This window comes from Mustelus asterias, unplaced genomic scaffold, assembly GCF_964213995.1.
Source record: "Mustelus asterias unplaced genomic scaffold, sMusAst1.hap1.1 HAP1_SCAFFOLD_1562, whole genome shotgun sequence".
Lineage (NCBI taxonomy): Eukaryota > Metazoa > Chordata > Chondrichthyes > Carcharhiniformes > Triakidae > Mustelus > Mustelus asterias.
This window is the reverse complement of record NW_027591507.1, coordinates 26,210-53,313: the sequence shown is the minus strand read 5'-3', so window position 1 is coordinate 53,313 and position 27,104 is coordinate 26,210. Positions and strand designations below refer to the sequence as shown.

At 51.8% G+C, this 27,104-nt stretch overlaps 1 protein-coding gene across 1 annotated transcript in view; it reads right to left on the bottom strand.

The window, feature by feature from the left end:
- Positions 1-26,079, bottom strand: part of LOC144488434 (segment polarity protein dishevelled homolog DVL-2-like) — a 50,341-nt gene extending 24,262 nt beyond the window's left edge. The window contains exons 1-8 of the mRNA XM_078206506.1: positions 25,985-26,079; positions 22,024-22,093; positions 11,782-11,903; positions 9,597-9,703; positions 8,604-8,733; positions 5,933-6,023; positions 1,882-1,951; positions 35-174 (exon numbers count right to left, since the gene is read on the bottom strand). Of these exons, the coding sequence (XP_078062632.1) occupies positions 35-174; positions 1,882-1,951; positions 5,933-6,023; positions 8,604-8,733; positions 9,597-9,703; positions 11,782-11,903; positions 22,024-22,093; positions 25,985-26,079 (825 nt within the window). The remainder of the gene's footprint in view (positions 1-34; positions 175-1,881; positions 1,952-5,932; positions 6,024-8,603; positions 8,734-9,596; positions 9,704-11,781; positions 11,904-22,023; positions 22,094-25,984) is intronic.
- Positions 26,080-27,104: the final 1,025 nt, after the last annotated feature.

Genomic DNA, 27,104 nt, shown 5'->3' with positions numbered 1-27,104 from the left:
GAGCTTCACTGGTTATGGTGTTGCTTGCGCTTACCTGTAACAGCATGTCACCCGGTTCAATCCTCCCATCTGCTGCCACTGCTCCTCCTTTCATTATCGACCCGATGTAAATCCCTCCGTCCCCTCGCTCGTTGCTCTGGCCAACGATACTGATGCCCAGAAAGTTGTATTTTTCTAGAGTTGAAGGAATCGCAGTCAGTACAGTGTTTCTCTGATGGTGGGGACAGGGTTTGAGATAAACAACTGCGATTGCTGTGTTTGACTTATTGCATCTCTCTCAGCAACATGGGGTGACTCCTCATCCCAAGAATCGATTTAGTGAATCGTCACAACCGTCTCCCGACGCCAGTAGGTTCTTAAATATGGAGACCAAACCTGCAGGCGGTACTCCAGATGTGCTTTGTCACAAGGTCCCTGTGCTGTGCGAGGAAACTCCGGCTTCTCCAGGGAACTGCAGCCGAGAACACTAAGGGACAATTTAGCATGGCCAATCCACCTAACCTGCACATCTTTGGACTGTGGGAGGAAACTGGAGCACCCGGAGAAAACCCACGCAGACACGGGGGGAGGACGTGCAGACTCCGCAGACAGGGAATTGAACCTGGGTCCCTGGCGCTGTGAGGCAGCAGTCCTACCTTCCCCAAAGCCACCACATCCTTCTGGTAGCGTGGCGACCAGATCTGAACGCAGTATTCCAAAAGTGCCCTTACCAAAGCTATGGGGTGATTCCCCCATCGAACGTGCAAGACTCTAGAAGGGGTTTGAAATAGCAGGCAGTGTGAGGTTGCTCTGCCCCGAGGGGGAATCTCGAATACAGGGGGCATAGTCTCAGAGTAAAGGGGCTCATCACGCTTTCTGACTGAGAGGAGTTGGAATTCTCTCTCCCAGAGACTTTTAGGTGCTCCATCATTGAATTTGGAAACAAATACAGGAACAGAGGGATTTTTAGTATCTCGGGGAATCGAGGGATATAGGGAACAGGCGGGGGAGTACAGAGACACTGCCTCAGCCAAGATCAGCCAGGACTGACGGGCAGTATGGCCTACTCCTGCTCCTGTTTATAAGGAGAGGCTGGATAGACTGGGACATTTTTCCCTGGAGAGTAGGAGGCGGAGGGGTGATCTTATAGAGGTCTATAAAATAATGAGGGGCACAGATCAGCTAGATAGTCAATATCTTTTCCCAAAGGTAGGGGAGTCTAAAACTAGAGGGCATAGGTTTAAGGTGAGAGGGGAGAGATACATAGAAATCATAGAATCCCTACAGTGCAGAAAGAGGCCATTTGGCCCATCGAGTCTGCACCGACCACAATCCCACCCAGGCCCTACCCCCACATATTTGCCCCGCTAATCCCTCTAACCTACGCATCTCAGGACATTAAGGGGCAATTTTTAGCATGGCCAATCAACCTAACCCGCACATCTTTGGACTGTGGGAGGAAACCGGAGCACCCGGAGGAAACCCACGCGGACACGAGGAGAATGTGCAAACTCCACACAGACAGTGACCCAAGCCGGGAGTCAAACCCAGGTCCCTGGAGCTGTGAGGCAGCAGTGCTAACCACTGTGCTAGAAAGGGTCCAGAGGAGCAATCCTTTCACACAGAGGGTGGTGAGTGCCTGGAACGAGCTGCCAGAGGTAGTAGTGGAGGCGGGTACAATTTTGTCTTTTAAAAAGCATTTCGACAGTTCCATGGGTACGATGGGTAGAGAGGGATATGGGCCAAACGCGGGCAATTGGAATTAGCTTAGTGGTTAAAAACAGGCCAGCACGGACAGGTTGGGCTGAAGGGCCTGTTTCCATGCTGTAAACCTCTGAGTCTATATTGCTTGTGTCAGGGCCACTCGAGCCCTGCAGGTTCATTGCTGTGGGACACACTTACCCATGTTCAGTGTGACGGTGATGATGTTCAGCGACATGGTCGAGTCTGTGACGCTGCTAAATGACGAGGCCTGAGAGGAATTAAACAGAAAAACTGCATCAGAGACACGTTACTGCAGACTGACAGTCTCCCCCCAATCCCTAACCGCCCCCCGACCAATCTCTAACCCCCCACACCCCCAATCCCTAACCCCCTCGCCCCCAATCCCTAACCCCCCCACCCCCAATCTCTAACCCCCCCCGGCCCCAATCCCTAACACCCCCCCCCCCGCCAATCCCTAACCCCCCACACCCCCAATCCCTAACCCCCCCCGCCCCCAATCCCTAACCCCCCCACCCCCAATCTCTAACCCCCCCCACGCCCCCAATCCCTAACCCCCCCGCCCCCACTCTCTAAACCCCCCATGCCCCCAATCCCTAACCCCCACTCTCTAAAGCCCCACCCCCAATCTCTAAACCCCCCACCCCCAATCTCTAACCCCCCCGCCCCCAATCCCTAACCCCCCCCGGCCCCAATCTCTCACCCCCCCACCCCCAATCTCTCACCCCCCTGCCCCCAAATCTCTAAACCCCCCCTGCCCCCAAATCTCTTACCCCCCGCCCCCCAATCTCTAACACCCCCCCGCCCCCAATCTCTAACCCACCCCGCCCCCAATCTCTAACGCCCCCCGCCCCCAATCTCTAACCCCCCCACCCCCAATCTCTAACCCGCTCCCCGCCCCCAATCCCAAGAATCTCTGCCCCACAAGATGCCAATTTTTACGAGAATACACAGCCTCGCGGCGCCAGGGAACCGGATTCGATTCCCGGCTCGGGTCACTGTCTGTGTGGAGACTGCACATTCTCCCCGTGTCTGCGTGGGTTTCCTCCGGGTGCTGCGGTTTCCTCCCACAGTCCGAAAGATGTGCTGGTTAGGTACATTGACCCGAACAGGCGCCGGAGTGTGGCGACTAGGGGGCTTTCACAGTAACTTTGTTGCAGTGTTAATGTAAGCCTTACTTGTGACTAATAAATAAGCTTTACTTTACTCTAGGTTAGGTGGATTGGCCATGCTAAATTGCCCCTTAGTGTCCAAAGATGTGCAGGTTAGGTGGATTGGCCACGATCAATGAGCAGTGTTATGGGGATAGAGAAAAGTGCTCTCTTGGAGGGTCAGTGCAACTCGAAAGGGCTGAACAGCCTCCTTTCTGCACTGTAGGGATTTTACATTCAGTGCACCCCCCCGGTGCCTCATCCAAGTGGCTACTGCAGACACTGAGATGCCCATCTAAAGTAAAGTTTATTTATTAATCACAAGTAGGCTTACATTAACACTGCAATGAAGTTACTGTGAAAATCCCCCTAGTCGCCACAGTCCGGCGCCTGTTCGGGTAACACGGAGGGAGAATTTAGCACGGCCAATGCACCCTAACCAGCACGTCTTTCCGACTGTGGGAGGAAACCGGAGCACCCGGAGGAAACCCACGCAGACACAGGGGAGAACGTGCAAACTCCACACAGACAGTGACCCAAGCCGGGAATCGAACCCGGGTCCCTGGCGCTGTGAGGCAGCAGTGCTAACCCACTGTGCCACCCCACTGAGTGTCTCGTTCGGCCATTTCAGAGGGCAGTTGAGTCAACCACATTGGCTGCGACTCTGGAGTCACATGTAGGCCAGACCGGGGTAAGGACGGCAGATTTCCTTCCCTAAAGGGAACCAGATGGGTTTTTCCGACAATGGGTTGATTCTTAATCCCAGATATTTTTTATCGAATTCCACCGTCTGCCGTGGCGGGATTCGAACCCGGGTCCCCCAGAACATGAGCTGAGTTTCTGGATTAATAGTCTGGCGATAATACCACGAGGTGGACGGAGAGAAGGGAGGAACAAGTTGCGGACGCGACCACTCGGGTGTTCAGTCAGGGAAAAGCCAAGCAGGACAGAGTTCCCACTCTCATCAAGAACTACTCTTGTTGGTAATTTTACCACACCCATTTCCCCCTCACTCACTCCATGTTTCTCACGATGGAGAACATTGCATCTTCTTTAAAAATGCAGCGAGTTGTTGTGATCTGGGAGGCGCTGCCACAAGGACGGTGGAAGCAGATTCAGTCGGAATTTTCGAATGGGGCAATTGGATAAATATTTGAAGGGGAAATGTCTGCAGGGCTGTGGGGGAAGAACGGGGGGTGGTGGTGTGGAATGGGACTCATTGGTTCACGCTTTCAGAGCCTGCTGTGCCTTTGCTTCTGTGCCTGGATGCTGCTTTCTGTGGCAGGGCAGGGGGGAAGGAACACGGGTTAAAAATGCGCCTCATTAATTCGGGCTGTTTCTCAGAAGACTGAAGGAAATTTGCCACGTCCGCGACGAATCCCACCAACGTTTACAGATGCACCATGGAAAGCATTCTTTCCGGGCGGCACGGTAGCACAGTGGTTAGCACTGCTGCTTCACAGCTCCAGGGTCCCCGGGTTCGATTCCCGGCTCGGGTCACTGTCTGTGTGGAGTTTGCACATTCTCCTCGTGTCTGCGTGGGTTTCCTCCGGGTGCTCCGGTTTCCTCCCACAGTCCAAAGATGTGCGGGTTAGGTTGATTGGCCAGGTTAAAAATTGCCCCTTAGAGTCCTGGGATGTATAGGTTAGAGGGATTAGTGGGTAAAATATGTGGGGGTAGGGCCTGGGTGGGATTGTGGTCGGTGCAGACTCGATGGGCCGAATGGCCTCCTTCTGCACTGTAGGGTTTCTATGATTTCTATGGTTGTATCACAGCTTGGTATGGGGCTCCTGCTCTGCCCCAAGACCGCAAGGAACTACAAAAGATTGTGAATGTGGACCAATCCATCACGCAAACCAGCCTCCCGTCTGTCAAAGACTATTTCCTCGGGTGGATGGAGCTATTACAAGGGGGCATAACTATAGGGTTCGTGGTGGGAGATACAGGAAGGAGATCAGAGGTAGGTTCTTTACGCAGAGAGTGGTTGGGGTGTGGAATGGACTGCCTGCAGTGATAGTGGAGTCAGACACTTTAGGAACATTTAAGCGGTTATTGGATAGGCACATGGAGCACACCAGGATGATAGGGAGTGGGATAGCTTGATCTTGGTTTCAGATAAAGCTCGGCACAACATCATGGGCCGAAGGGCCTGTTCTGTGCTGTACTGTTCTATGTTCTTAACTCTGTCTACACTTCCCGCTGCCTCGGCAAAGCAGCCAGCATAATCAAGGAACCCCCCCCCCACGCGCCCCGGACATTCTCTCTGTAACCTTCTTCCGTCGGGAAAAAGACACAAAAGTCTGAGGTCACGAACCAACCGACTCAAGAACAGCTTCTTCCCTGCTGCTGTCAGACGTTTGAATGGACCTACCTCGCATTAAGTTGATCTTTCTCCACACCCTAGCTATGACTGTAACACTACATTCTGCACTTCCCTTCTCTATGAATGGTATGCTTTATCTGTATAGTGCGCAGGGAACAATACTTTTGACTGTATACTAATACTGGGCGGCACAGTGGTTAGCGCTGCTGCCTCACAGCGCCAGAGACCTGGGTTCGATTCCCGGCCTCAGGTCACTGTCTGTGGGAAGTTTGCACGTTCTCCCCGTGTCTGCGTGGGTTTCCTCCGGGTGCTCCGGTTTCCTCCCACAGTCTGAAAGACGTGCTGGTTAGGGTGCATTGGCCGTGCTAAATTCCCCCTCCAGTGTTACCCGAACAGGCGCCAGAGTGTGGCGATCAGGGGATCTTCACAGTAACTTCATTGCAGTGTTAATGTAAGCCTTACTTGTGACGCTGAAAAATAAACTTTAATACATGTGACAATAATAAATCAAATCAACGATCGGAATGTTACAATTCTAGGATGCGGGGATGGGATGCACGGCCGGGATGCAGGGATGGGGTGTGGGGCGAGGGGACGGGGCGAGGGGACGGGGCGCAGAGCCTGTAAATCCCGAGGGACGGAGACTCGAGAGTCCAATGTTCCCGCTCGTTTACACTAGGTTTTTGTGATTCCAGAGACAGGAAAGGCAGCCCCTTGTTACTAAACCCAACAACGGAGCGGGCGACAGCGCTCTTACACGCTCGAGCCGCGGGGGTCGCTGCTTCCGTCTGCGCCGGTGACGTTTCAGGATCCGGGAGGAGTTGCTTTGCTCAGTGGAGCTGCTGAATCTGGAGAGGAAAATGAAAAGATGGATAAAACATCTGGACGAAACCCAGCGCTGTCTGCCCTCCCGGCGCCTGGTGAAGGTCCTGCCCTCCCCGCAGTCCTCCCCGGTGAAGGTCCTGCCCTCCCCGCAGTCCTCCCCGGTGAAGGTCCTGCCCTCCCCGGTGAAGGTCCTGCCCTCCCCGCGGCCCTCCCCGGTGAAGGTCCTGCCCTCCCCGCGGCCCTCCCCGGTGAAGGTCCTGCCCTCCCCGCAGTCCTCCCCGGTGAAGGTCCTGCCCTCCCCGCAGTCCTCCCCGGTGAAGGTCCTGCCCTCCCCGCGGCCCTCCCCGCGGCCCTCCCCGGTGAAGGTCCTGCCCTCCCCGCGGCCCTCCCCGGTGAAGGTCGCCGCAATCAGCTTGCTGCAGAGTGGCTTTTCTAGAATAAAAAACTAATTAAGCAGGAGTGGGCTATTTGGCCCCTCGAGCCTGCTCCACCGTAACATGACCACAGCTGACCTCAACTCCACTTTCCTGCCGACCCCCATTAACCCCCCGACCCCCACCCACTCCCCTGTTGTTCAGAAATCTGTCCAGCTCAACCTTAAATATGAGCCTCCACTGCTCTGTGGGGAACCGCGGAAAAGCTACAACGCGGAAGGAGGCCATTCGGCCCATCCTGTCCACACCAGCCCAAGGACAACCAGGTGGCCTCTCTAATCCCTCCTTCCTGTACCTGGCCCATAACCCTGTAGCTTACAGCACTTAAGGTGCCCGTCCAGGAACGGTGGCACAGTGGGTTAGCACTGCTGCCTCACAGCGCCAGGCAGCCGGGTTCGATTCCCGGCTCAGGTCGCTGTCTGTGTGGAGTTCCCCCGCCGCGTCTGCGTGGGTTTCCTCCGGGTGCTCCGGTTTCCTCCCACAGTCTGAAAGGCGTGTTTGGTTCGGGTGCGTTGACCCGAACAGGCGCCGGAGTGTGGCGACAAGGCGACTTTCACAGTAACTTCAAAGCTTTGTTAACGTGAGCCTTACTTATGACTAATAAATAAATCTTAAAAACAAACTTGTTAGAAAAGAGTTTAGGGTCTCCACCACCAAATCGGGCAGCGAATTCCAGACACCCTCTGCGTAAAAAAGTTCTTCCGCACATCCCCCGCTACACCTACTGCCACTTATCCAGAATCTGTCTCCCCCGGTTCCAGAATTCCCCACCCAGAGAAACAATGTTATCCTGTCCACTCTATCTCGTCTCCTCAATGTGGTCACCCCTCAGCCTTCTCTGTTCCAAGGAAAATAACCCCAGCCTCCGCAATCTCTCCCCGTGGCTACACTTTTCTAGCCCTTGATGGTAGTCAAGACAAAGGTTAGTATTCTACAACAAATGTACAATTTTCTCCAAGACGCAAAAACCCAACAGGAAAGGCCAATCAATTCTGGTCAACAAAACAAGTTAAGAGATCACATTTGGTCAAAAGAGAAATGGTTGAGGAGGTGGCCAGCCCCAGGGTCGAGAGCAATTTAGAATCCAGGAAAGCAAGGCCAAGGAAATGACAAAAGGGGAGAGAGAGTGAATGGTAATACAAGCTGGAGAGAAACAAAGGCAAACTGTCAAGATTCTTTCGGTATGTGAACAGGAAAAGCGTCACAAGGACAAATGTGAGCCCGTTACAGGCGGAGAAGACAGGAGAATTCTGAAATGCGGAACAGGGAGAAACTAAGCAACTAATATGTGTCTTTATTCTGTTTCAGAGAAAAGCTCCCAGGGAACCAAGAGACAGCACTTGAAAAATTAACTGGATTGGAGGTTGGCAAATCTCCTGGACTTGATGAGGTGCTTGCAAGCAGCGTGCATGAAGATTCGGAGAAACACGGTGTCGCAGTGGTTAGCACTGCTGCCTCACAGGGATCCGGGTTTGATTCTAACCTTGGGTCACTGTCTGTGTGGAGTCTACACATTCTCCCCGTGTCTGCGTGGGTTTCCTCCGGGTGCTCCGGTTTCCTCCCACACTCCAAAGATGTGCAGGTTAGGTGGATTGGCCATGCTAAATTGCCCCTCAGTGTCCAAAGATGTGGTTAGGTGGGTTGGCCATGCTAAATTGCCCCTCAGTGTCCAAAGATGTGGTTAGGTGGATTGGCCATGCTAAATTGCCCCTCAGTGTCCAAAGATGTGGTTAGGTGGATTGGCCATGCTAAATTGCCCCTTAGTATCCAAAGACGTGGTTAGGTGGATTGGCCATGCTAAATTGCCCCTCAGTGTCCAAAGATGTGCGGGTTAGGTGGATTGGCCATGCTAAATTGCCCCTTAGTGTCAGGGGTTAGCAGGGTAAATACATGGGGTTATGGGGATAGGGCCCGGGTGGGATTGTGGTCAGTACAGACTCGATGGGCCGAATGGCCTCCTCCTGCACTGTAGGGATTCTATGAAAGTCAGATAAAGCAGTGACAGTAGCTGATAAAATGGAGGGAAACCCAGTAACAGAGCAAGAGGGCCAGACAGAACAAAATGGGAGACAGGGAACACTTCCTCTCTCAGAGGGCAAATAGGTTTAGGATGCGAGGGGGTTCGGTGAAGCAGAATGTGAGGAAGAGTTGGCGGGGTCAGAGGAGTACCTGCTTGCTGCATCATCTTCATCTGAATCACAGAAACTGGTTGTTTCTAGTTCGCTGCTCAGGAGAGTGGATGAGCTCTCGTAGCCAGCAAGGTGACGCTCCATCTTTGGGTGCCCATTAACTCTGGGACCTGGAAGAACGTGCAACATGTCACTTTGAAATTGTCACAACAGCCACATGCAAAGCATGCCCCAACCAGACACGCACACAAACATTACAGCGGGGGAGGATAATCGGGAGTACGAGGGTACTTTACCCGCTTCCTGAAAACACGAACTGAGAGAAATATAATATAGAGGGCAGCACGGTTAGCACTGCTGCCTCACTGCACCAGGGAGCCGGGTTCAAATCTGGCCTCGGGTCACTGTCTGTGTGGGGTTTGCACATTCTCTCCACGTCTGCGTGGGTTTCCACCGGGTGCTCCAGTTTCCTCCCACAATCCAAAGATGTGCAGGTTTGGTGGATTGGCCATGCTAAATTGCCCCTTCGTGTCCAAAGATGTGCAGGTTAGGGAGATTGGCCATGCTAAATTGCCCCTTAGTGTCCAAAGATGTGTAGACTGGGAACTGGCCATGCTAAATGTTTAGGGTAATGGGGTTGGGGCGGGGGAGAGGCCTGGGCAAGATACTCTGACGCAGACTCAATGGGCCGGATGGCCGCTTCCTGCACTTTAAGGATTCTATGACTCTAACTCACTATGTGCCAGTGCATTTGATTCAGTTACCAGGTCACTGGGCACTACATCTTCCCCAGGTATCTCCAATGTTGCAACAATGTGAAAGCGGCAGAGGTAGACCATATATATCTGGTCTCCCCCAAAGAGTTAGTTACAAATATTTGCACGTATAGCCAATCTCTCGCTGCCGAGCTTGGTTACAACATTCCCTCGAGGTTCAGCCCCCGCCCCTTGCTCTCACCGTGCTCCATACTCTCTCGCCGCCGAGCTTGGTTACAACATTCCCTCGAGGTTCAGCCCCCGCCCCTTGCTCTCACCGTGCTCCATACTCTCTCGCCGCCGAGGCTTCTCTCTCCGTGAAATTACCACCGATTCCGTCTCCGTCTCATTGTCCAAATTCTCCCGGCTCCCGGTCACGTTGGCACTGCGAGAAGTAGGAAAAGCATTTCAGGGAAAGCCCCACGAGAACAAGACACAGAACTTTACAAATTTGAGGTAATGCATTTTGAAAGGTCTAGTACAGATGGGAAATATACAGTAAATGGCAGAACCCTGAAGAGTACTGATAGGCAGAGGGATCTGGGTGTACAGGTACACAGGTCACTGAAAGTGGCAATGCAGGTGGAGAAGGTAGTCAAGAAGGCATACGGCATGCTTGCCTTCATCGGCCGGGGCATTGAGTTTAAAAATTGGCAAGTCATGTTGTAGCTTTATACAACCTTAGTTAGGCCGCACTTGGAATATAGGGTTCAATTCTGGTCGCCACACTACCAGAAGGATGTGGAGGCTTTGGAGAGGGTACAGAAAAGATTTACCAGGATGTTGCCTGGTATGGAAGGCATTAGCTATGAGGAGAGGTTGGAGAAACTTGGTTTGTTCTCACTGGAATGACAGAGGTTGGGGGGGGCGACCTGATAGAAGTCTACAAGATTATGAGGGGCATGGGCAGAGTGGATAGTCAGAAGCTTTTTCCCCAGGGTGGAAGAGTCAATTACTCGGGGGCACAGGTTTAAGGTGTGAGGGGCAAGGTTTAAAGGAGATGTACGAGGCAAGTTTTTTTACACAGAGGGTGATGGGTGCCTGGAACTCGCTGCCCGGGGAAGGTAGTGGGAGCGGATACGATAGTGAGTTTTAAGGGGCATCTTGATAAATACATGAATAGGATGGGAAAGGAGGGATACGGTCCCCAGAAGGGTAGGGGGTTTTAGTTCAGTCGGGCAGCATGGTCGGTGCAGGCTTGGAGGGCCGAAGGGTCTGTTCCCGTGCTGTAATTTTCTCTGTTCTAACTGTAGCCAAAACAGAAACTGCAAAACAAGGCAGCAGCGCGGGCCGCTGTTCCACGAGTCAGTTCGGGCTTTCAAGAATGAACAGGGTCTCCTCCTGTATCCCTCCACCCAGCTATGCTCTCTTTTTAAGCATCACTCCTCAGTCACAAAGATACATCATATAGGGTCATAGAGGTTTACAGCATGGAAACAGGCCCTTCAGCCCAACTTGTCCATGCCGCCCCTAAGCTGGTCCCAATTGCCCGCATTTGGCCCATATCCCTCTATACCCATCGTACCCATGTAACTGTCTAAATGCTTTTTAAAAGACAAAATTGTACCCGCCTCTACTACTGCCTCTGGCAGCTTGTTCCAGACACTCACCACCCTCTGTGTGAAAAAATTGCCCCTCTGGACCCTTTAGTATCTCTCCCCTCTCACCTTAAACCTATACCCTCTAGTTTTAGACTCCCCTACCTTTGGGAAAAGATATTGACTATCTAGCTGATCTATGCCCCTCATTATTTTATAGACCTCTATAAGATCACCCCTCAGCCTCCTACGCTCCAGAGAAAAAAGTCCCAGTCTACCCAGCCTCTCCTTATAACTCAAACCATCAAATCCCAGTAGCATCCTGGTAAATCTTTTCTGCACTCTTTCTAGTTTAATAATATCCTTTCTATAATAGGGTGACCAGAATTGCACACAGTATTCCAAGTGTGGCCTTACCAATGTCTTGTACAACTTCAACAAGACGCCCCAACTCCTGTATTCAATGTTCTGATCAATGAAACCAAGCATGCCGAATGCCTTCTTCACCACTCTGTCCACCTGTGACTCCACTTTCAAGGAGCTATGAACCTGTACCCCTAGATCTCTCTGTTCTGCAACTCTCCCCAACGCCCTACCATTAACTGAGTAAGTCCTGCCCTGGTTCAATCTACCAAAATGCATCACCTCGCATTTGTCTAAATTAAACTCCATCTGCCATTCGTCAGCCCACTGGCCCAATTGATCAAGATCCCGTTGCAATTGGAGATAACCTTCTTCACTGTGCACTATACCACCAATCTTGGTGTCATCTGCAAACTGACTAACCGTGCCTCCTAAATTCTCATTCAAATCATTAATATAAATGACAAATATTCTAACAGAGTCTCTCCTCCCTCCCGCCAGGTTAAACACGAGGAACCTATACCTCAGCGGCATCGCTTGACAAACTGATGACATTACTCACTGGAAGGATGGAGGCCTTGAGTCGCCAATCCCACCCGTTCGTTCTATCGGCGGGGGCACATCTGCCACGCTGCTAACCGGGTGGGGCGCCGGTTCCGACTGCGTACTTTCGGCGGACACCAACTATGAGGGGGGGCGTGGGGGAAAAAAATCAAGAATGATAAAAGCGTAAAACGACGTATGTGGGCAGGAAGGCAAGAGGGATTGGTTCAAACAACAATCAACCAAAGATTACGATCATTCGGTGTGGCAGCTTTCTGACTAAACATAGAACAAAGAAAATTACAGCACAGGAACAGGCCCTTCGGCCCTCCAAGCCCGCACCGACCATGCTGCCCCGACTGAACTAAAACCCTCTACCCTTCCGGGGACCATATCCCTCTATTCCCATCCTATTCATGTACTCGTCCAGACATCCCTTAGAACTCACCATCGTATCCGCTTCCACTCCCTCCCCCGGCAACGAGTTCCAGGCACCCTCTGTGTAAAAATCTGCCTTGTACATCTCCTAAAGAACTGCACAGGAAAACTCTGCCCGTCGTCAGACTCTCAGCTCAGAGGGGGAGCTGGGTGAACTTATTCATTCGTGGGACATGGGCATCGCTGGTTGATGGGCATTTATTGCCCATCCCTAGTTGCCCCTGGAGGGCAATTAAGAGTCAACCACATTGCTGTGGCTCTGGAGTCACATGTAGGCCAGACCGGGTAAGGACGGCAGATTTCCTTCCCTAAAGGGAACCAGATGGGTTTTTCCGACAATGGGTCATCAGTAGATTCTTAATTCCAGATTTTTTTTTATTGAATTCAAATTCCACCATCTGCCGTGGCGGGGATTCGAACCCGGGTCCCCCAGAACATTAGCTGAGTTTCTGGATTAATAGTCTGGTGATAATACAAGGCCATCGACTCCCCACAAGAGTACTCTGATTAACTGATCTCAAACCATACAACCTTGGTTACAATTGGAAACACTGCTGGGCCAGTGAAGGGGGACAAAGTCAGCAAGGCTGAATACTATCCGGGAACGAACTCCACACCTCTAACGCTGAATAAAGCTTGCGTACGGACATGAAGGTTCAGATGGGCCGCACGTTGGCACAGTGGGTTAGCACTGCTGCCTCACAGTGGGAGGGACCCAGGTTCGATTCCCGGCTTGGGTCACTGTCTGTGTGGAGTCTGCACGTTCTCCCCGTGTCTGCCTGGGTTTCCTCCGGGTGCTCCGGTCTCCTCCCACAGTCTGAAAGATGTGTAGGTTAGGTGGATTGGCCGTGCTAAATTGCTCCTTAGTGTCCGCAGGGCTCTGTATTGGGACCTCTGCTGTTTGTGATTTATATAAACGATCTGGAAGGTGTAACTGGGGTGATCGGTAAGTTTGCGGACGACACGAAAATGGCTGGACTTGCAGATAGTGAGGAACATTGTCAGAGGCTACAGAAGGATATAGATAGGCTGGAAATTTGGGCAAAGAAGTTCCCAAAGTTCAATCCAGATAAATGCGAAGTGATGCATTTTGGTAGAACTAACGTAGGGGGGGAGCTATACGATAAATGGCAGAACCATAAAGGGTGTAGATACGCAGAGGGACCTGGGTGTGCAAGTCCACAGATCCTTGAAGGTGACGTCTCAGGTGGAGAAGGTAGTGAAGAAGGCATATGGCATGCTTGCCTTTATAGGACGGGGTATAGAGTATAAAAGTTGGGGTCTGATGTTGCAGTTGTATGGAACGTTGGTTCGGCCGCATTTGGAATACTGCGCCCAGTTCTGGTCGCCACACTACCAGAAGGACGTGGAGGCTTTAGAGAGAGTGCAGAGGAGGTTTACCAGGATGTTGGCTGGTATGGAAGGGCTTAGTCACGAGGAGAGATTGGGTAAACTGGGGTTGTTCTCACTGGAAAGACGGAGGATGAGGGGTGACCTAATAGAGGTGTATAAAATTATGAAAGGCCTAGATAGGGTGAACGGTGGGAAGCTTTTTCCCAGGTCAGTGGTGACGTTCACGAGGAGTCATAGGTTCAAGGTGAAGAGGGGGAGGTTTAACACGGATATCAGAAGGACGTATTTTACACAGAGGGTGGTGGGGGCCTGGAATGCGCTGCCGGGCAAGGTGGTGGAGGCGGACACACTGGGAACGTTTAAGACTTATCTAGATAGCCACATGAACGGAGTGGGAATGGAGGGATACAAAAGAATGGTTTAGTTTGGACCAGGGAGCAGCGCGGGCTTGGAGGGCCGAAGGGCCTGTTCCTGTGCTGTATTGTTCTTTGTCCAAAGATGCGTAAGTTAGGTGGATTGGACATGCTAAATTTCCCCTTGGTGTCCCAAGATGTGCGGCTTAGGGGGATTGGCCATGCTAAATTGCCCCTTAGTGTCAGGGGGACCAGCAGGGTAAATGTGTGGAGTTATGGGGATAGGGTCTGGGTGGGATTGTGGCCGGTGCAGGCTCGATGGGCCGAATGGCCTCCTTCTGCACTGTAGGGATTCTATGATTTGGCTCGGCTGTCTCCATGCCTGAACAACTTGCCAACTGGGTTCACCGTAAGGGGTGCAGGAAGTCAAAAATGGAAGCCTCTCCCTGCCTTTGAGAGTGGGAGAGAAAATATATTAAAATCTGGTTAGTGGAAAGGGATTGCACTGGTTAGTGCAATAAAATGGAGACGGTACTGTGCCTTTAAGAAATGTATTTTTAAAATCATGCTCTCTGCAGTTTGTAAATCGGCCGTTTGTCTTTTACATTGTGGCACCGGCTGCCTGGTTACAAGTTCTTTTATGGCTGCTTCAATGGTTTAAATGGGGTTTTGTTCATTTTAAATCTGGGCCTAATGCACTTTCTGGGAGCTTACCACATCTTTTTGAACTGCTGTGGGAAGATTGACTGACAGGTCGCGGTCAGTTGGGTCCTTCACAGAGGAATCCAAGGATTCACTTTCAGCTTGTGTTAGAAGCTGTGTGCAATCCACGTTGCGCGGTCTCCCCGTGTCTGCGTGGGTTTCTTCCGGGTGCTCCGGTTTCCTCCCACGGTCCAAACATGTGCGGGTTAGGTGGATTGGCTAGACTTAATTGCTCTTTAGTGTTGGGGAGATTAGCAGGGTAAATAGACAGGGTTACGGCGACAGGGCCTGGGAGGGATTGTTGTCAGTGCAGGCTCGATGGGCCGAATGGGCCTCCTTCTGTACTGTGGGGATTCTATGAATCCAGACTGAAAGACGGTAGTTCTGTGCCTCTTTCCCTGATGCTGGAAGCAGTTTTCTTGTCTCTCTCTCTCTCTCTCTCGAGTGAAAACTCTGCTGTGGGTGGTTTGCTCGCCTGTAACTCGAGGCAAGGGTTGCCTCCGTTTCTTGCTGGCCAAAAGCGAGAAGCCAGCAGTGGTATTCTCTCCACCTCGAGGTCTGCTGACAGTTACAAGGCCGGGAAGTCAGAGTTTCAATTCTCCAACCAAAGGACTAAGTTCCAGCATCACGCGAGCGTTCGTATTTCCTGTGCTAAACCTGGGGGCAGGTGTATGTTTTAGGAGCTGGTTTTGTTGTATTGGAACATTTAGTCGTTAAGATTTGTACAATATCACGATTGGTTTTTTTTTCTTGTTTGTAAGTGATAAAAGCTATTGCGAATTTTCTTTCTGCGTGTCAACTGTATTCTTAAATAAACTTTGAGAGAGCTAGGTCTTTTCTCCTTGGAGAGGCGAAGGATGAGAGGTGACCTGATAGAGGTGTATAAGATGTTGAGGGGTATTGACAGAGTGGATTCTCAGAGGCTTTTACCCAGGGCTGAAATGGTTGCCACGAGAGGTCACAGGTTTAGGGTGCTGGGGAGTAGGTACAGAGGAGATGTTAGGGGTAAGTTTTTCACTCAGAGGGTGGTGGGTGCGTGGAATCGGCTGCCGGTAGTGGTGGTGGAGGCAAACTCGATAGGGTCTTTTAAGAGACTTTTGGATAAGTTGATGGAAGTTAGTGAGATAGAGGGTTATAGGTAAGCCTAGTAGGTAGGGACATGTTTGGCGCAACTTGTGGGCCGAAGGGCCTGTTAGTGCTGTAGCTTTTCTATGTTCTAAAAGCAAAATATTGGACGCAGGAATCTGAAACAAAAACAGAAAAGGCTGGAAAATCTCAACAGGTCTGACAACATCGGTGGAGAGAGAATAGAGCCATCGTTTCGAGTCTGGATGACCCTTCCTCAGAGTTCCAGCTCTGATGAAGGGTTATCCAGACTCGAAACGTTGGCTCTATTCTCTCTCCACAGATGTCGTCAGGGCCTGCTGAGATTTTCCAGCATTTTCTGTTTTTGTTTGTACCGTGGGCAGCACGGTGGCACAGTGGGTTAGCACTGCTGCCTCAGTGCCAGGGACCCGGGGTGGCACAGTGGTTAGCACTGCTGCCTCAGTGCCAGGGACCCGGGGTGGCACAGTGGTTAGCACTGCTGCCTCAGTGCCAGGGACCCGGGGTGGCACGGTGGCACAGTGGTTAGCACTGCTGCCTCAGTGCCAGGGACCCGGGGTGGCACAGTGGTTAGCACTGCTGCCTCAGTGCCAGGGACCCGGGGTGGCACGGTGGCACAGTGGGTTAGCAATGCTGCCTCAGTGCCAGGGACCCGGGGTGGCACGGTGGCACAGTGGGTTAGCACTGCTGCCTCAGTGCCAGGGACCCGGGGTGGCACGGTGGCACAGTGGGTTAGCACTGCTGCCTCACAGCGTCAGGGACCCGGGTTCAATTCCCGGCTTGGGGTCACTGTCTGTGTGGAGTCTGCACGTTCTCCCCACCGTGTCTGCGTGGGTTTCCTCCGGGTGCTCCGGTTTCCTCCCACAGTCTGAAAGGCGTGCTGGTTAGGGTGCATTGATCCAAACAGGCGCCAGAGTGTGGCGACTAGGGGAATTTCACAGTAACTTCACTGCAGTGTTAATGTAAGCCTTGTGACCAATAAATAAATTTTACTTTTAAGGGAAGGTGAAGGCCGAGTGGTATTATCCATTAATCCAGAAACTCAGCTAACGTTCTGGGGACCCGGGTTCGAATCCCACCACGGCAGACGGTGGAATTTGAATTCAATAAAAAATATCTGGAATTAAGAATCTACAGATGATCCAGTGCTGATTGTCGGAAAAACTTAGCTGGTTCACAAATTTTTGGGCGGTACAGTGGCACAGCGGGTTAGCGCTGCTGCCTCACAGCGCCAGGGACCCGGGTTCGATTCCGGCCTTGGGTCACTGCGGAGTCTGCACGTTCTCCCCCGTGTCTGCGTGGGTTTCCTCCCACACTCCAAAGATGTACGGGTTAGGTGGATTGGTCATGTTAAATTGCCCCTTAGTGTCAGGGGGACTAGCTAGGGTAAATGCATGGGATTATGGGGATAGGGCCTGGGTGGGATTGTGGTCGGTGCAGACCTGATGGGCTGAATGGCCTCCTCCTGCACCATAGGATTCTATGAATAAAGGTCCCTAGTGGGTCCGTTCAAACATACCTCGAACATAGAACATAGAACAGTACAGCACAGAACAGGCCCATCGGCCCACGATGTTGTGCCGAGCTTTATCTCAAACCAAGATCAAGCTATCCCACTCCCTATCATCCTGGTGTGCTCCATGTGCCTATCCAATAACCGCTTAAATGTTCCTAAAGTGTCTGACTCCACTATCACAGCAGGCAGTCCATTCCACACCACAACCACTCTCTGCGTAAAGAACCTACCTCTGATATCCTTCCTATATCTCCCACCACGAACCCTATAGTTATGCCCCCTTGTAATAGCTCCATCCACCCTAGGAAATAGTCTTTGAACGTTCACTCTATCTATCCCCTTCATCATTTTATAAACCTCTATCAAGTCTCCCCTCAGCCTCCTCTGCTCCAGAGAGAACAGCCCTAGCTCCCTCAACCTTTCCTCATAAGACATACCCTCCAAACCAGGCAGCATCCTGGTAAATCTCCTCTGCACTCTTTCCAGTGCTTCCACATCCTTCTTATAGTGAGGTGACCAGAACTGCACACAATATTCCAAATGTGGTCTCACCAAGGTCCTGTACAGTTGCAGCGTAACCCCACGGCTCTTAAACTCCAACCCCCTGTTAATAAAAGCTAACACACTATAGGCCTTCTTCACAGCTCTATCCACTTGAGTGGCAACCTTTAGAGATCTGCGGATATGAACCCCAAGATCTCTCTGTTCCTCCACAGTCTTCAGAACCCTACCTTTGACCCTGTAATCCACCTAAAGTGAAACATCGCACGCTTACCCTAGCCAAATTCAAATTGCCAAACATATAGTCTAGGCTGACTCCACAGAGTACCTTGGAGCTTCTGACCTGGATTAGAACACTCTGCACATGATGGATGTACACTTTCTGATGCCCGCAGACACGAGACCCCCTCTGTCCCAACTCTGTGGCTGAGGGGTCAACTGCGGCGCATCTTGGGGGGCCACGGGCGGTGTGTGCACGCGGGCACGTGTGAAGGAGTGCGTGCGCGCACGAGCGAGTGTGTGTGGTGGTGGGTTGGGGTGAGTGCCGGGGTCCAGCAGCCAGGCTGAGCCTGCGGGAAGCACCGTGGATCAATGCTGCCTCTTCTACTTCTGACAGTCCAGAAACTTGGCCGTTCAATAAACTAACGCCGCGATAGAAAGTGATCCCACAACAAGCCGCGAACAATAAGATTCTAATGGAACGGCTTCCTGTAATAACGCGACCACTACAATGCACGCCAGCTCCAAAACACCATCGAAACTTTCGATTCTGTGACAGCTGTTTCCCATCAGAGCAGCGATTGTTTCCTTAATGAGCATCCTGAAGGAAACAACAACCACAGGCACTCAGCCAGGACAACTAATAAAAGGCCCCAGCTGACTTAACCCTGCAAAGAATCTGACGTGTCCTCCACTAACAACAGGCAGTCTGCCAAGACAGCTAACAAAGAGAGGGCCTCGTTGGCATAACCAGCCCACTCACTGCATCTTCTTTTGTCTCATCTTGGCCTCAAAGGAATACCGATGCGGAATAGTAAACACTGACACCCTCCCGTCCTGCTGTTCCCCACTGCGCCCCCCCCCCCCCCCTCCCAAAACATCTGCTCAAGTCTCTCACCAGAGGTTGGTAGGCTCCTCCCTTGCGCCCAAGGATCTGACTGCATCACAGCTGAATTACGTTCCCTGTGTCTGTGTGGGTTTCCTCCGGGTGCTCCAGTTTCCTCCCACACTCCAAAGATGCGCAGGTTAGGGGGATTGGCCGTGCTAAATTGCCCCTTAGTGTCCAAAGATGTGTAGGTTAGGGGATTGGCCTTGCTAAATTGCCCCTTAGTGTCCAAAGATGTGCAGGTTAGGTGGATTGGCCGTGCTAAATTGCCCCTTAGTGTCCAAAGATGTGCAGGTTAGGTGGATTGGCCGTGCTAAATTGCCCCTTAGTGTCCAAAGATGTGTAGGTTAGGTGGATTGGCCGTGCTAAATTGCCCCTTAGTGTCCAAAGATGTGCAGGTTAACAGCCACTACCTTTCAGCAGCTGAACCACCACGGGGCGAGGCAGGGATCCTGGCACAGTTACGAAATATAGTGAACGGCCCAGGACTAACATTCAATGTTCCAGCAGCCACCTTCGCAACTCTGTCCCACGAACGGAGGAGGACACAGAGCTGAGATTACTTTTAACTGTGAGCTGTTAGATCCAAGATGGCTTCATCCGCCAATTACAATCATAGAATCCCGACAGCGCAGGAGGCGGCCATTCTGCCCATCGAGTCTGCACTGACAACAATCCCACGCAGCACCTATCCCCCATAGCTCGCTTACAGGCACATTTTGTGCTCGGGTTTTTGGCTAAAGGTGCTGTTGACGCCAAGTATAAATCAGTTTGAAGTTTATTTATCAGTGTCACAACTAGGATTACACCGCAATGAAGTTACTGTGAAAATCCCCTCGTCGCCACACTCCGGCGCCCGTTCGGGTACAATTTAGCACCCTAACCAGCACGTCTTTCGGACTGTGGGAGGAAACTGGAGCAGCTGGAGGAAACCCAGGCAGACACGGGGAGAACGTGCAGACTCCACACAGACAAGCTGGGAATCGAACCTGGGTCTTAGCAAGGCAGTGCTAACCACTGTGTCACCATCAAATTAGTTCTTGGGCTAACTATTGTGACGTAAGAATGATGAGAACCAGGAGCTGGGGTGGGCATTTCAGCCCCTCGACCCTGTTCCTCAATTCAATGTGATTGTGGCTGATCTAATCTCCATACCCGTCCATCCTAGCCCCTCGAACCCCGACTAATTAAAAATCTGCGCCGCTCTTCCTTGAACATACTCAGCGTCCCAACATCCACCGCACTCTGGGCTAGTGAATCCCACAGCCCTTTGAGAGAAGTAGTTTCTCCCCACCTCTGTTTTAAATCAGCCACCCCTTCTCCTGAAACTATGATTTCTCGTTTGAGAATGTCCCACAAGAGGAAGCATCCGCTCCATGTCTACTTTATCCATAACCTTTCATCATCTTGTAGACCTCAATTCGATCTCCCCTCATTCTTCAGAGAGTGTCGGCCTAAACTGTTCAATCTTTCTTCATACGACAAACCCCCTCATCTCTGGAATCAATCTAGTGAACCTCCCCTGAACTGCCTCCAATGCCACTACATCCCTCCTCAACCTGCACATCTTTGGACACTAAGGGGCAATTTAGCATGGCCAATCCACCTGACCTGCACATCTTTGGACACTAAGGGGCAATTTAGCACGGCCAATCCACCTAACCTGCACATCTTTGGACACTAAGGGGCAATTTAGCATGGCCAATCCACCTAACCTGCACATCTTTGGACACTAAGGGGCAATTTAGCATGGCCAATCCCCTAACCTACACATCTTTGGACACTAAGGGGCAATTTCTATTCCTTGAGCAATAAATGCCAAAATTTCATTTCCCTTCCCTATTACCTGCATACTAGTTTTCTGAGATTCATGCACATGGACACCCGGATCCCTCTGCACTGAACCCGGGTCCCTGGCACCGTGAGGCAGCGGTGCTAACCACTGTCTAACTCCTGCACAATATTCTGAGTGCAGTCTCGCTAATGCTTTGTACAGTGGCAGCAACACTTCACTACTTTTATATTCTATTCCTTGAGCAATAAATGCCAAAATTTCATTTGCCTTCCCTATTACCTCCATACTAGTTTTCTGAGATTCATGCACATGGACTCCCGGATCCCTCTGCACCGAAGCACTCCCGAGTTTCCCTCCAGTTAGATAATAATTTGCTTCTGTACTTTTCCTCCCAAAATGGGTCACCCCAAACTGATCCAGGATAAACTCCATCTGCCCAATTTTGCCCCATTCACTTAACCGATCCACATCATAGAATCCCTACAGTTCTGGAGGCGGCCATTCGGCCCATCGAGTCTGCACCGACAACAATCCCACCCAGGTCCTATCCCCATTTAACCCCATGCTTTTACCCTGCTGATTCCCCCTGACAGTAAGGGGCAATTTAGCACGGCCAATGCACTCTAACCCGCACGCCTTTCGGACTCTTTGGGAGGAAACCGGAGCACCCGGAGGAAACCCACGGAGACCACGGGGAGAACGTGCAGACTCCACACAGACAGTGACCCAAGGCCGGGAATCGAACCCGGGTCCCTGGCGCTGTGAGGCAGCGGTGCCGACCACTTTTGTAAATTTCGTATTTCGTCATCGCAACTTATTAGTGTCATCTGCAAATAAGTTTAACTTTATTTAGTGACACAAGTCGGCTGACATTAACACTGCAATGAAGTTACCGTGAAAAGCCCTGAGTCGCTACACTCCGGCGCCTGTTCGGGTAACACTGAGGGAGAATTTAGCTCGGCTAATGCACTCTAACCCGCACGTCTTTCGGACTGGGGGAGGAAACCCACGCAGACATGGGGAGAATGTGCAGACTCCGCACAGGCAGTGACCCAAGGCCGGGAATCGAACCCAGGTCCCTGGCGCCGTGAGGCAGCAGTGCTAACCACTGTGCCGTTGGCTCTGGTGCCTACCATCCCTGCACCCAAGTCATTCATATGGTTAGTGCCGGAGGGCCGAACCCTATGGATTGCCTGAAATCTGGTCTGAGCAGAGGCAGTGAAACAACGATCCCAGAGGTGAAAGGGCAATGGATAATCCTGACACCATCTGCCTTTTCCTTCCCCCCACCCCTGCCGTACACACTGTCTTTTCAATTCCCTCTCCCCGTCACCCTCCCCCGCCAACACACACCCAGTTAGACAAATCAATGCCCCCACATCGAGGTTTCTTACCCAGGACACAACTCTCCCATTGAAACAGGGCAGCTTTGCATTGTCATCGGAGATTTCTTCCTTTACAACACTGAAAAATCAAACAAAGGTCGGAATTAAACGCCGTCAGCTTAGGGTTAGTGGTACACAAAACAAAAGCCACAAATAGTGGATATTTCAACAGAATTCCAATCGAAATACAGCCACAATCATAAAACACCATCGCTTGCCTGGCCTTTGGAACTCCCGGGTTGTGTTAACAAAAAAACCAGACTTGCATTTCTATAATTTCTTTCAAAATCAGGATGTCCCCAGTGTGCTGTAACCAATGAAACTGACCCGGGGGTAACCACACAACAAGTCACTTTGCGGGCAGTGTAGGACTATAGTCAGGCCACATTGAGAGTCATAGAGGTTTACAGCATGGAAACAGGCCCTTGGAGTACTGCGTACAGTTCGACGTCACCACATTACCAGAAGGACGTGGAGGCTTTGGAGAGAGTGCAGAAAAGGTTTACCAGGATGTTGCCTGGTTTGGAGGGTATTAGCTATGAGGAGAAATTGGAGTTGGTTTCGTTTGCATTTGAACGTCAGAGGCTCAGGGACGGCCGGATAAAAGTTTACAATATTATAAGAGCGGCACGGTAGCACAGTGGTTAGCATTGCTGCTTCACAGCTCCAGGGACCTGGGTTCGATTCCCGGCTTGGGTCACTGTCTGTGTGGAGTTTGCACATTCTCCTCGTGTCTGCGTGGGTCTCCTCCGGGTGCTCCGGTTTCCTCCCACAGTCCAAAGATGTGCGGGTTAGGTTGATTGGCCAAGCTAAAAATTGCCCTTAGAGTCCTGGGATGCGTAGGTTAGAGGGATTAGTGGGTAAATATGTAGGGATATGGGGGTAGGGCCTGGGTGGAGACTGTGGTCGGTGCAGACTCGATGGGCCGAATGGCCTCTTTCTGTGCTGTAGGGATTCTAAGAAGAGGCATGTATAGAATGGATAGATCATCATAGAATCCCTACAGTGCAGGAGGAGGCCATTTGGCCCATGGAGCCTACACCGACAACAATCCCACCCAGGTCCTATCTCCGTAGCCCCACATATTTACCCGCCTAATCACCCCTGGCACTAAGAGGCAATCAACCACGGCCAATCAACCTGACCCGCGCATCTTTGCGGACTGTGGGAGGAAACCGGGAGCACCCGGAGGAAATCCACGTAGACACGGGGAGAACGTGCAGACTCTCCACACAGTGACCCCGAGCCGGGAATCGAACCCAGGTCCCTGGCACGGTGAGGCAGCAGTGCTAACCCACTGTGCCACCCTCCCTGGATAGTCGGGAGTCTTTTTCCCCAGGGTAGAAATGTCAATTACTCGGGGGGGACATAGGATTCAGGTAAAAGGGGTAAAGTTTAAAGGAGATGTGAGGGGCAAGTTTTGTTTTTACACAGAGGGTGGTAAGTGCCTGGAATGCGCTGCCGGAGAAGGCGGTAGAAGCAGATACAACAGCAACGTTTAACAGGTACCTTTACAGATACATGAATAGGCCGGGAATAGAGGGTTACGGACTGAGTGGAGGCAAAAGGTGGAAGCAAAATACTGCGGATGCTGGAATCTGAAACAAAAACCGAAAATGCTGGAAAATCTCGGCGGGTCTGACAGCATCTGTGGAGAGAGAATAGAGCCAACGTTTCGAGTCTGGATGACCCTTTGTCAGAGACAAAAGGTCTTTAGTTTGGAAAGGTGTCATATGTTGGTAAAGGCTTGGTGGGCCGAAGGGCCTGTTCCTGTGCTGCATTGTTTTGTTCTTGCACTGTTGTAACGTAGGAACCGCAGCAGCCAATTCGTGCACAGGAAGATCCCACTGGTAGCCATGCATTAATGGCCCAGGTAATCTGATAAGTATGGAACGGGACACAGGCGAGAATTCTCCTACTCCTCAATGCCATAGAGGTTTACAGCATGGAACCAGGCCCTTCGGCCCAACTTGTCCATGCTGCCCTTTTTTTAACCACTAAGCTCGTCCCAATTACCCATGTTTGGCCCATATCCCTCTATACCCATCGTACCCATGTAACTGTCTAAACACTTTTTAAAAGACAAAATTGTACCCGCCTCTACTACTGCCTCTGGCAGCTTGTTCCAGACACTCACCACCCTCTGTGTGAAAAAATTGCCCCTCTGGACCCTTTAGTATCTCTCCCCTCTCACCTTAAACCTATACCCTCTAGTTTTAGACTCCCCTACCTTTGGGAAAAGATATTGACTCGCTGATCTGTGCCCCTCATTATTTTATAGACCTCTATAAGATCACCCCTCAGCCTCCTCCGCTCCAGAGAAAAAAGTCCCAGTCTATCCAGCCTCTCCTTATAACTCAAACCATCAAATCCCAGTAGCATCCTAGTAAATCTTTTCTGCACTCTTTCTAGTTTAATAATATTCTTTCTATAATAGGGTGACCAGAATTGCACACAGTATTCCAAGTGTGGCCTCACCAATGTCTTGTACAACTTCAACAAGACGTCCCAACTCCTGTATTCAATGTTCTGACCAATGAAACCAAGCATGCCAAATGCCTTCTTCACCACTCTGTCCATCTGTAACTCTACTTTCAAGGAGCTATGAACATGTACCACTAGATCTCTTTGTTCTATAACACTCCCCAACGCCCTGCCATTTAGTGAGTAGGTCCCATCCTGATTCGATCCACCAAAATTGCATCACCCTCTCATTTATGGGATCTTATAAATTTAACAGCAAGGAGCAGAGTAGGGGGAGGTGTGGTGGTTTAGTACCCCACTGGACTATCGGCACCTCTGGCAGTGCTGCACTCTCTCAATAGTCACTGGGGCGTCGGCCTGGATTTGGGGTTGGAATTTCTGCACTGGGTGGGACCTCAACTCCTAACTCTCTTTCTCGGCAGCAAGAATGCCAGACGCCCGATCACAGCCGACGTGGAGGGCTTCCGCCGAATCGGAGTTTGAGTGTCGCCTCCCTCCAGCGAGTCGGACCCATTCCCGCTTCCGTCTTGTCGGTGGAATGCGTAGGCAGCCCACCCAGGCAGACAGCATAACAGCCTTCATAATCGTGGGAGTCATAACTCTTGCATTAAGGCGGGCTGAAATTTGGAGCAGCAGAGGAACGCGAGGGGGGCCCCGTGCCAAGAATATGAAACAAAAGGAGTTTATTCTCCACCGAGGACAGCGTCCAAAGTTCTGCTCCTTTGGAACACACTCGCTTACAGCACTGGGCTGCTTTCTTGCACAGAAACAGCCGCGGAGTTGGACGGAACGGCAGATTCAGAATAACCTGGCTGCACTCCACTGTTACAACTATGTAAACAGGACTGTTTATATTGGCTGGATGGTGGGTGCACGGGGGGGTTGGGGAGGCAGAGTGTGTGTGTGTGTGTGTGTGTGGGGAGAGGCTGAAAAGAAGTGTCAGACTACTACTCGTCTCAGTCGAAGAAAGGTACAGTCAGACGTGACAACCGGCACTGGAACGCCGGTCAGGGTCACCGCCAGGGCTGTGACGTTTGACCCTGAAGCCAGTTGTTGCGTGTGACCCGAGGTTCAGGAACCGCACGCCGCGCTCCCCGGGGAGTGGGAGAGCCGTGTGTGTGTCCCCACTGGAACGTCACAGCTTCTGCTCACTTGCTGAACTTGCAAGGAATTCAAACACCTGAACCGCAGCCGGGACTCCTGTCCCCGATCAGAGATCCCGCTTGGCCAGCAAGGTGACAACCCAGCGGCTGCTACTCCCGCGAATCACCTCATTCCGGGGTATGCCCCATCACCTCACTGGCCATTCCCAGTATCCTCCATCACCTCACTGGCCATTCCCAGTATCCTCCATCACCTCACTGGCCATTCCCAGTATCCTCCATCACCTCACTGGCCATTCCCAATATCCTCCATCACCTCACTGGCCATTCCCAGTATCCTCCATCACCTCACTGGCCATTCCCAGTATCCTCCATCACCTCACTGGCCATTCCCAGTATTTCCCATCACCTCATTGGCTGGGATCAGTCCCAGGTTATCCCGTCCTCTCCTCCCTGGGAACTTGGCCGCAATCTCCATGAGACTACGGCCTACCTCCCTTCAACATCTCCAGAGAGGGGGCAGAATGCGATGTCAGGCTAACGTCACTGGAGCAGTAACCCAGAGGCCCAGGCAAATGCTCCGGGGACACAGGAATCTGCTCGCACTCCTCCTCCCTCCACCCCCCGGGGAGGAGGGGGGGGGGGGGGGTGGTGGTGGTGTGGTGGAGGTGGTGGTGGGGTGGTGGTGGTGGTGGGGGGTGGTGGTGGTCAGAAGGTTATGGGTACAATCTCTGCTCTGTACTGACTTGGTTTATCTCAACAGAGGGTCAGCAGCAAACGCTACGATTCACCTAATAAGAGCAGGAGTGGGCCATTCAGCCCCTCGAGCCTGCTCTGTTACTCAACGCAATCATGGCTGATCTGACCTCGGCCCAAACTCCACGTTCCTGCCCGTTCTCCATAACCCTTGAACTAATTAAAAATCTGTCTTCCTCCCCCATACATTTACTCCACATCCTGGCATCCTCCGCACCCCAGGGTAGTGATTTTGCCACCCTCTGATTGCTCAGACTCTCAACTCTCGAAGCCCCAGGGTTCAGGACAGCAGTCGGCAAGGCTTCCTGCACAACCAGTGAAACTCCGCCGAAAGGCAGATGCCTGAGTGTTCACAGTCAAAGAGCTTGCCTTGATGGTCAAGGCTCCCACTGTGCAGGCTGACTGTTTGGCTAAGGGAGGGTGGCACAGATGGTTAGCGCTGCTGCCTCACAGCGGCCAGGGACGCGGGTTCGATTCCCGGCCTCGGGTCACTGTCTGTGCGGAGTCTGCACGTTCTCCCCGTGTCTGCGTGGGTTTCCTCCGGGTGCTCCGGTTTCCTCCCCAGGTCTGAAGATGAGCAGGTTCGGGTGGATTGGCCGTGGGGCTGCGTGGGATTGGCCACAATACTGAGCAGCTGAAGACGTTCGAGTGTTGTGGGGCGAGAGAAGGTTACAGAGGGGCAGGGATTTGAAAACTCGGGTGAGAATTTTAAAATGGAGGTATTGTTTGACTGGGGACCAACACAAG